Here is a 10,642-nt window from a genome sequence, read left to right as displayed (position 1 = left end):
AATACTTAACTTTCTCATCCAACATGCCATGAACTTTAGAGCTAGTTTTGGCATTAAATAATAAAAGGTTAAAGTATTGATTTAGTTTGGTGGGCATGTTGTAAAGCTGGTGCCTGTTTTGTATGTGCTCTAATGTTCCATCATGGACCAGAATAATAATATCCTAAATAAATAAACAATAGTTGGTTGTTGAGCTTTCCTTACAGTATCTTCGGGCTCCTCCTCAGGCTGCACAGGTGTTAAACTCCTCTGGGAGGTCATCTACTTCATTTGGGGTTAAACCTTAAAAAAGAAAGTTATTCTGACTGCTGGTATTTCAACAATTTGATGCCCAGTAATCTTATTATTCCGTGCTTACTTTATTTATCCTCTGGCAACAACGCAACACTTGTGGATAATGAAGTTTGATCCCTTGTTATCCCACACTGGACAGGATACCTTACCTCAGCCAGACTGACAACCGTTCTCTGGAGGGATTAATTTAGTATATGAGGAAATACACCCTGCGGCTGATATGAGTCCTGTTCCGGCCATCAGTCTGGCTGTGAGTGCTCGATTCCCTCAGGAAATATCTGTGGATCTAAAAAAAAAGGAGAAAAATTTACCTTTAAAATTAATTCCTCTTTAACACACCTTCTCAACATCTGTGCATATTAAAGCATCTTTAATTTAGAGGTGCTGATGTCATGAAGTTTAAAGAAAAAGAGAAATAGCTTTAATGTCCGTTTAATGTCTGTGTATTCAACTGTGTATCAGGGTCAGTGAGGTTTTTTCTGTGTCCATGTTGGTTTAGTTTAAATTTAAAGGGTTAAAATGTGAAAATAAACGTATGAATAACTTCACACATTCTTTTTTTGTGGACCCAGCATCAAATTTCTGCTTTTAATCCATTTAGAGAGAATATATTAGAGGATTATGGTAAAAATGTCTAAGTGGTGTAACCATAAAAACTTTGTACCAAATAATTCAACTTGCTTAAAAACAGTAAATAGTCAATAAAACACCATATCAACTAGTGTGGCATGATCTTACATTATAACTTTTATATTAAATAAAGCTAATGGAATACTATTGTTCTAAATATTACATTTCATCTGGGTAACCATGGAGATCAGGAAACATTTAAGTCATTATTAGTATAAGTCCACTTAAATACAATGTAGGTGGATAAAATATTTAATATTTATCATTTGACTGTGGTTACACCATTTGACATTTTCAGGAGCATTCAGTCTTACTTTTGGTAAAAAATGGTGCAAATGTCATTTAAATGATATAAAACCAACAAAAATACTAAATGTACATTTTAACAAACCTGATGCTGCTTTTAAAACTATTTTTAACATATTTCTGAATTTCTCATCTTTCCAACTCTTATTTGTCACTGAGTGTGTTTGTGTTTTAACAGGAAACTTAAAAGAAAAAGAAAAAATGAAAGTAACGTTAAAAGTTGAATCCAGTGGTTTTCAGCCTTTTTTTTTCTCTTGGGACATCTTACAAAAAAAAAGCAGCAGTGTCTATTTGAGGCTCCTTGTCACATTTCACATGTCTGTGAGTTCCACCAAAGAGACGTTTCCCCTCTAAACAATGTCAAATTATCCCGTATGTCACAACAAACACAACTATGGAGTACAGCCAGTCTTTCTTCTTTGCTGCTCCCCATTAACCTCAGATTCATCCCGCGTCCCTCTGAAAGAGCACAACCTTGACGAGCTGCAGTAAAATAATGGAAATAAAATGCAACATTTTCATGCACCCCTACTAATTATGAGTCAGAATATGAACAGTATGTAAAGAGTTAAAGAGTTAAATATATTCTTATAATTACAAGAAGTTTGTTAATATTTAATCTAAAGCAAACTGAATACAATCAACTAAACAACATTAAGCGCTGTGCCCCATCAGTGTGCTTCTAGCTCCCTGAATAATTATATTTACACATCATTAATCTCTTATTTTCCCTCTTTGGCTCATTTCCTCATGAACTTGCTGCAGATACTACGTGTGTGTGACTCTGCTGGTCTACTTCTTGCCCCTTGGTGTGATGGGATGGGCGTACACGGCCGTGGGCATCACCCTCTGGGCCAGCCAAATACCCGGAGACTCGTCTGAACGCTACAAAGAGCAGCTCATTGCCAAACGCAAGGTGACGCAAACACACACACACACACAAACACACACACACACATCGAGCAGCATCACTAAACACTAACATTTCATTTAATGGCTTTTTAATACCCCCCCACGTTAAAACAAAAACCACAATTGAAAGGATTATTTTTAAACCCGTTGCCCCTCTCCGTCTCCTCCCCCCCCCCCCTCCCGGTTGGTTGGTTGGTTGGTTGGTTGGTTCCTCTTGTGGCAGGTGGTGAAGATGATGATCGTGGTGGTGTGTACCTTCGCTCTGTGCTGGCTGCCCTATCATATCTACTTCTTACTGCACCAGTTCTTCCCCGACTTGTTCGAGCAGCGCTACATGCAGCAGGTGTACCTCACTATCATGTGGATGGCAATGAGCTCCACCATGTACAACCCAATCATCTACTACTGCCTCAACGTCAGGTAGGAAGTCTGCTTTTATAAAATGGTTATTCATCTGTCTGGTGTGGATATCGTATGTGTAGATGATGTATAAAAAGTATAATAATCGTGATTATGATTTTTTCTCTAATTGAGCAGCCCTAATCAGTATCTGTGTCTCTAATCTTGTCTGCCTGTTAAATCCACCCTGATATGAAGTGTTTCTCGACCTCTCGGCAGGTTCAGAGCAGGTTTCCAGCAGGTGTTTTGCTGCTGCGCTTCAACCGCCGCCAAAGAGGAGCTCGAGCTCAAATCACCTCGCTACCTGCAGACACAGGTGTGTGACAGAATGACTGACACTGACTAGCGAGTGTACAGACAGGATGTAAAGAGATTGCATTGAGAAAAAAAAAACTGAAAGATGAGAAAAATGAGGAGCTAATTGAGAATAAGTGCATGAGTTAAAAAAAAATCTTTGCATTTAAGCCAAAAATGGGGCTTTTATGAATCTGCTTTATGACTGTACAGAGATGAGAGGAGTTAAAGGAGAGAGACTGGAAGGAAGTAACAGAAAGAAGTGCAGTGTGTGCTGAGATGAGCTCAAACACACAGACAGGGTTGATGTGTGTGTCCTTTGTAAGCAGCCGTTTCTGTCTGACCATATCTCGACTAAAGTCTGCAACTTTTTTTTAGTTTTCAGCAGAAACAAACAGTGAACACAACTCTGACATATCATCAGCTTTTTTTTTTTTTTTTACTTTATATGTTGAACTTGTTAGCAAACAGTTGCTTATTTCCACATCCAGCAGTCACGGAGCATCATTATCTGTCATGGAAGAGCGCAGCGGGTGGACCCAAGTGCAAAAGACTGAAGGTGAAAGCAAAGCAGGGCTGCAGAAAAAAAAGGTCTTTATTGATGATATGTGCAACAAAAACCAAATGAACTGAACAGAACTTGATGATAAACTCAACGAAACTGAAGTGCAAACCAAGACTTGAATACAGACAGAACTAACATGTTGATAAGGAACAGGAGTAGGGCTAATGAGGCTGATACAGGACAGGTGTGGAGAGGAAAATGGGCCTGTTCGAAACCGCATACTACATACTTCTATACTACTCACTAAAGGACCAGATAGTAAGCAGACCGTTTACACTGTAGTAAACTACACGATTACCCACAATGCATTTGGTTCCTACCCGAGCTGAAATCATCAGGCTGAAGCTGATTTCATTTTAGCTCTAACTCTGTAAATATACCACTTTATCCACATTTCTAACCTTTTTAGGAAGAAAGTAAAGTAGCCCTTTAGATCCACAATGTGACGCTAATTTGTCCAAATAACACCTGTTTAAAGTTTTGTTCCTGAGAATTCGGAGTTAGCCGTAGCGAGTAACACACTTCCGATTATTTTCACAAAATAAAACACCTGTTGCCTTTTATTATTAAGAAAACCATAACGATAGAATTGTTGCTTTTATTTTGAAAACAGGAAGCCATGACATTATTATTATTGTTCATTTGGTTCATTTGGAGTTGTGTTTCTGTCCACCTGCTGAATGTAAAGTCTATATATAATATTTACTCTCTTTTAGCTCTGTTTTTACTCTCTACCAACTCCTAAAGGGAAATATCTAAATGCTCCACTATGTTCACCAGCTAGTCTACAGATAACTGGGTCTGTTTGCTGATTGGTACTGGAAGCAGGAAGTATACAGTGACTTTTTTAAATAGCTTTTTCATTCAGAAAAAAATGAGAAACAGTAAAGATGTGGGCTGTAAAACAAAAAAAAAGAGCTAAAAGAGTCTAAAACAGATAATTCTCTGTGTTCATGATATCATATGAGCAACTCTGTTCACACCACACACTCATTTGATCAATATTTGATATAAAACATATTGATTCGTGCAGCAGAAATTAAATTGATCTCATGAATCCACCACCTCTCTGTTTTCTAGGTGAGCACATATCGAGCCAGTCGGATGGAGACCGTCATTTCCACCGCCGTCCACCCAGCGGAGAAAAAAAGCGCAGAGCTGCCGTCCTGCGACCCCAACGGACAGCCTCACGCCGAGCTCACGTCCAACGGCTCGGGCTCAGAGACGTTCACGAAGGGCCCAAGCAACCCTTTACATTAGAGCCAACTGACTGCCATCGCGAGTCACTGAGCGTGGGAAACAAAAGTGCCGATGTTTGACGAGAAGCGGCTTAAATTTTGGCGTAACTCATCTACTGTTGTACAGGTCAAGTGCATTATTTTAGTTATTGTGTTTTAACAAGTCGGACAAGTGCATTAATACCCAGCAGATGCCTGGAGCGTCAGTGGATGTCTTGAAATCAAACAAACAAACAAAAAAGAGGCCTGATAGCAGCAGTAGAGTAATGAGGCCAACGCGGAAGTAACTTAGAGCTGCATTCTATCAAAAGGCCACCAGGGGGCGACCGTCTCTATACAAGTCAATGGAGAATTCACCAACTTCTCACTTGATTTCTAATCTCAGTAAACGTTTTCAAAATGTGTTTATGGTCTCAATCGCTAGTTTAAAGCCTTCTTCAATGCAGTATGATGTTCATTTGGGACATTTTGGCCTCCCTGATTTTATATGTGACGATAAAGCAGGGTATGCATTAGGGCGTGGCTACGTCCTGATTGACAGGTTGATTGACCAATGTCCTCGAGATCCAGCCCTCGCAACCAATCGCAACCTCCCCGCTCCGCTCATGGCCCCGCCTCATGCCCATATAAGTAGAATCCGTGTTTTTATTTTTCCCAGCATGCACCTGAAATTTTCAAGATGGCGCTGCCTAGATTCGAAACTATTGGCTTCCGAACAGCAGTCCACAAACCAATGGGTGACGTCACGGATGTTACGTCCATTTCTTTTATACAGTCTATGGTAGAGACACGACAGTAAGAAGTCACACACCGGTTCGCTTCATCACTCAGCGTTTGTTTGTGTGTGTGTGTGTGTGTGTGTGTGTGTGTGTGTGTGCGGTGCCGACACTCGACCCCCGGCATACACGGGCCAGTTTGGGAAAACGTGACCCTGCGCTTCCCTTGGCAACAGTGTCACATCAAGTCGAGTTCGTGACGCTGTGTTTGTGTTGAGTGGGAGACAGACAGTGTGTGTGTGTGTGTGTGCGTGTGTGTGTGTGTGGAGAAAGCTAGCACCTGTTGGGCAGGATTAGCCCCTTGTTTTGACAATGTGTAGAGCAGAGTTCAGTCTGCGGCAGGCAGGTCACAGGGCCGACTAAATATAGCGGGCGGTGCAGGGGGAAAAGAGACGCATATAGAGAGATTGATAAAGTGTTAGAGGAGAGATGTGGACAGGAAAACAGAGAGTGGTAACTAAGTCATTAACTCAAGCACTACACTCACATTTTGGAGTGTTTCTATTTGATGCTACTTTATACTTTCACTCCAATATATTGAGAAGAAATTATGTGTTTTTTTTGTTTTTTTTTACTTCACTACATATATTTGACAGTTTTAGTTAGAAGTTGCTTTTCAGAGTAAAATTTTACATGAAAAAACTAAATGTACTTTAAATCCTGTGTGCAGAACAAAACCAACAATGAACTGATCTACTAACAAGCATTACAATAAAAAACAAGACATACAACATAGAGAGAGGTAACAAGACTGGCATTGACAGGATGAGAGTAGAGGAAAATGGAGTACAGTGGGACATAATGAGAATGTAAAAATATATGAAATAAACAAGACAAAGTAAAATAAGATTAAATAAAAGACAGTAGCAATACGCAAAATGAACAGACAAGCAGATGCCATCACATGAAAGCTAGTCTATTAGCCTATGTGTGTATCCAAAGTCTGATATATCTTATTCCTCTGCGCCGTAGACCTCATTTGTTGTCCAAAAACTATTCAAAACAAGTCACAAACTCTTCGTAATGAAGGAACATGTCACCGGTCTATGTTTAGTCATGTTCGTTTGTTTAGAAACGGCTCCAGAGACTAATAACAGTGATCATGTTTTCATTCTCCAGAGAGTAGTTCTGTGTAAAGCAGATGGCACTGAGCATGTGAAGGAAGGCAGCTCAGTTTACAGCTTCACTAACTTGTTGTGCTTCATATCACAACTTCTTCACTTTGTACTGAAGTTCTTTGAAAAATATATTCTACAGTGAAGTACACTCACAGTAGTACAACTACTCTCCAGAGGCTGAAAACACAAGTAGATCAGTTCATCGTTGGTTTGTTAGACTTAACCTTTAAGCCAGTGGATTTCAACCAGGCGGGGAGTTCTGGTCCTCTGAAATGAAACCAACCCAGAAGTAACTTAGAACTGCATTCTATCAAAAGGCCACCAGGGGGCGACCGTCTCTATACAAGTCAATGGAGGATTCACCAACTTCTCACTTGATTTCTAACCTCAGTAAACGTTTTCAAAATGTGTTTATGGTCTCAATCGCTAGTTTAAAGCCTTCTTCAATGCAGTATGATGTTCATTTGGGACATTTTGGCCTCCCTGATTTTATATGTGACGATAAAGCAGGGTATGCATTAGGGCGTGGCTACGTCCTGATTGACAGGTTGATTGACCAATGTCCTTGAGATCCAGCCCTCATAACCATAGCAACCTCCCCGCTCCGCCCATGGCCATATAAGTAGAATCCGTGTTTTTATTTTTCCCAGCATGCACCTGAAATTTTCAAGTTGGCGCTGCCTAGATTCGAAACTATTGGCTTCCGAGCAGCAGTCCACAAACCAATGGGTGACGTCAGGGATGTTACGTCCATTTCTTTTATACAGTCTATGATTTCAACCTTATATAAGAAAGCAGTGTGTAGTCGGCTCACATTTCAGATGTCTATGAGTTGTTAACAGCTCCATCAAATAGTGATTTTTCCCTCTAAACTTCTCACATGCTTTCATTTCAATAAATGTTCAAATGATCCAATATTTCAGCAAAAATCAAAGATTAGAGAAAATGTCCCCAAAACTGAAAACTTCTTCTTTCCTCTCCCATTAATAATCTCAGCAGCCCTCACATTTATCTGCTGACCCTTTGGAGGGACCCCACCCCTAGGTGGGGAACCACTGGACTAACCTAGCTAACTGTATATAAAGTATAAACTAGCCCCACCTCCAGCAGCTACAACAGTAACATGCTGCTCTAACACTGATGCTTCACTATTAATAATCTAATGATGTCATATATAATAATATATCAGTCAGAGGGGACAGGAACAAGTACTTTTACTGTAATTCTTTTATTTTGGAGTACATTGGAGTATTTTTACATTGTGGTATTTTTACTTGAGTGAATGATCTGATTACCGTGCCATCAAACGCATCTCTCTTTACTTGGGGAGGGGGTCACTGGTGAGGAATGATGTTATTTCAGCCTCGCAGACAACAGCTGCTAAAAACAAAGCGATGAATGTCTACGCACAGTTTACTGGACTGTTTAACTGCTTCATTTATTATTGTGTGAGACCAAATATTATGATGTCATGTCACATCATTTCATTTATTGGTTCAGTCAGTGCTGTTTCCATTACAGAACAGTTGTGCTCTAATAGTGGCTTTTTTTAAACAGGTTTTTAATGTATCTCTAATGGTATGTATGCATGCAGATTGTTTGTATTTTAATGTATATGTGCAGGTTTTTAGCTTTCAGGCTGCCACCGCCAGACACGAAATGACTCATACAGTGGTTTGACTTCTGCTATTTATATGGACACGAAAAGAAAAATAACTGCATTAAAAAGTCAGAATTACAAGCCTGTGGTAGAACTTAACTACTATTCCCATGATGCATTTCACCATGAACCATCCAATCACAAAGCTTAAATTAATGTTTATGTGCTGTTAATGATCCTGAATTAATTTTGGATGAATTCAGCAACTATATGAGTCTGTGTTTTATTCATAACTGCAGCAACAAAGGATTTTTTAAATTGATTCTGATTGGCAGCTGAGGCTCATGGGTATTGTAGTATTTTGAGTCCTTGACTGAAACTACCAGAAAAAACAACAGGATTTCTCTGAGTTGAATTTGCAATGATTAACATAACACAACAAACAGCCTTATTATTAGTTACATTGTCTGCAAGGTAAATGTATATGTTAAGAGTGACATCATCCCTTTAACTCTCCTTTTTTCTTCCCGTTGACTTTGCAGCTTTTGTCCTGTTTGGTTTGACTTAAAGCATAAAGTATAAATTATCACCAAATTCTGTCTTAGACCTTTTTAGGCAACTTAATTCCAATTTATTACCACAGATTTTACACATTTCTTTTTTTAAATTATGGTCAATCGGCCTCATTTAAATTAAATTATACCTATTTTTTCAGTTAAATTGACCTGAGGACAACAGGAGGGAATACAGAATGTGGGAAATGCAGCTTTATTGATTTCATGTGTTTCAGCAACAAGGAAATGCTCCTGTTTTGTTGCTTTGTCTTTTAACTTCTCTTTTACACTGGAAGTCGGGGTAAAGGCCCATTTATGCTCAACGTACGTATGAAAATGTATCCGTCCTTTTCAAACGATGTTACCGTCACTGCTCACATACTTCCATGAGTCCTTTACGTTGGCATGGATGTTACCCAATACATCCACCAGGGGGCAGCACAGAGTCAATACATCCACCAGGGGGCAGCACAGAGTCAATACATCCACCAGGGGGCAGTGCAGAGTCAATACATCCACCAGGGGGCAGCACAGAGTCACTACAGCCACCAGGGGGCAGCACAGAGTCAATACATCCACCAGGGGGCAGCACAGAGTCAATACATCCACCAGGGGGCAGCACTGAGTCAAAAGTTCATGACAACAACAAACTCAAAAACAAACATGGCGACTGTGGAGGAGATATTGATAATGTTCCTTTTGCATAAAAGACAAAAATTATGCGTTTCGTCCCTTCCTTCTGTCCTTCATTTCTCCCTTCCTCTTTTCCTTTCTCCCTCCTTCCTTCTTTCCTCCCTCCCTCCTACCTACCTTCCTTCTTACTGCCGTCTTTCCTTCCTCCCTTCCTTCTTTCTATCCTTTCTTCCTTCCGCCATTCCTTTCTTCCTCCTTCCTTCCTTCCTCCTTCTCTCACTTCCTTCTTTCCTTCCTTCCCTCCTTCCTTCCTTCCTCCTTCCCTCCTTCTTCCTCCCTTCCCTCCTCCTTTCCTTCCCTCCTCCTTCTTCCTCCCTTCCTTCCTTGACTCGAGGACAACAGGAGGGTTAAAGTTTCTAACCAACTCGCACAACCTTTCCTCAAAAAGTTCCTCCATTGTTATTTCTTCTTCGTGTCTCACTAGAGCTACGTATTGAGTAGTGACAGCAACACTGCCCCCCCATGGTTTCCGGTGGTACTGCTCCGTTTGGTCCGTATCTGGAAGCTTAATGGAAACGTGCAGAAATACGGACGAAATGAACGCAGAGCACGGACAGAAGGCTCCGTCTGTATCCGTATTTAACGTTGAGCATAAATGGGCCTTAAGTCTGGTTGTAGTGTGGGCGTACATCTCGCTGCTTGTGATCAGTTCGTGCCTCCAAATTCAGCAAAACCTCATCAGTTTCAGAAGAGAACCGACAGACAGAGAGCTCTACCACACATGGCACTAAGTAGATCATTTCTCCCACACAGCAGCGGGAATCAGCTGCTCATGCTGCTGTTATAAAAGTCACGGTGCAATGCTCACAGCGTTATTCTGTTTTTATTATGTGTTCATGACAATATGATATCAGAGCAGAAGAAGAAGAAGAAGAAGAAGAAGAATGTGACTGCTCAATACATTTGCTAATACAATATTTCTTCATGCAGTCCAGTTTCACCATGACATGGGCTTATTAATGTGTATTCAAGATTGCATTAATAAAATATACATTATTTCTTATATAATTTGGATGTTTGCCTGTCTGTCTACATTCCTACACTCACCTGGGAGGTTTGGGGAGCGACCACTAGAATGAGATTGTGGAGCTCAGATAGAAGATAGAAAGAAGCCTGGGTAAAAAGTAGTGTACTATGAGTATACTTATTTTATACTAAAACTGAGGCAGTATACTTGAAGTTTACTTTTTATATACTATATTTTATATACTTAAGAATAGTATAGTGAAGTATACTTGGCTCATACTGAAAAGACTAAAGAAA

At 40.1% G+C, this 10,642-nt stretch overlaps 1 protein-coding gene across 1 annotated transcript in view; it reads left to right on the top strand.

Annotated features, from left to right (window-relative positions):
* The window catches only part of LOC128379908 (substance-P receptor-like), a 14,808-nt gene extending 9,742 nt beyond the window's left edge, over positions 1-5,066 (top strand). The window contains exons 4-7 of the mRNA XM_053339547.1: positions 1,996-2,146; positions 2,366-2,562; positions 2,761-2,857; positions 4,481-5,066. Of these exons, the coding sequence (XP_053195522.1) occupies positions 1,996-2,146; positions 2,366-2,562; positions 2,761-2,857; positions 4,481-4,660 (625 nt within the window). The 3' untranslated portion in view covers positions 4,661-5,066. The remainder of the gene's footprint in view (positions 1-1,995; positions 2,147-2,365; positions 2,563-2,760; positions 2,858-4,480) is intronic.
* Positions 5,067-10,642: the final 5,576 nt, after the last annotated feature.

This window comes from Scomber japonicus, chromosome 19 (genome assembly GCF_027409825.1).
Source record: "Scomber japonicus isolate fScoJap1 chromosome 19, fScoJap1.pri, whole genome shotgun sequence".
In the NCBI taxonomy this organism is placed as follows: domain Eukaryota; kingdom Metazoa; phylum Chordata; class Actinopteri; order Scombriformes; family Scombridae; genus Scomber; species Scomber japonicus.
The sequence above is the reverse complement of the archived record's forward strand: the minus strand, read 5'-3'. Positions and strand labels throughout refer to the sequence as shown.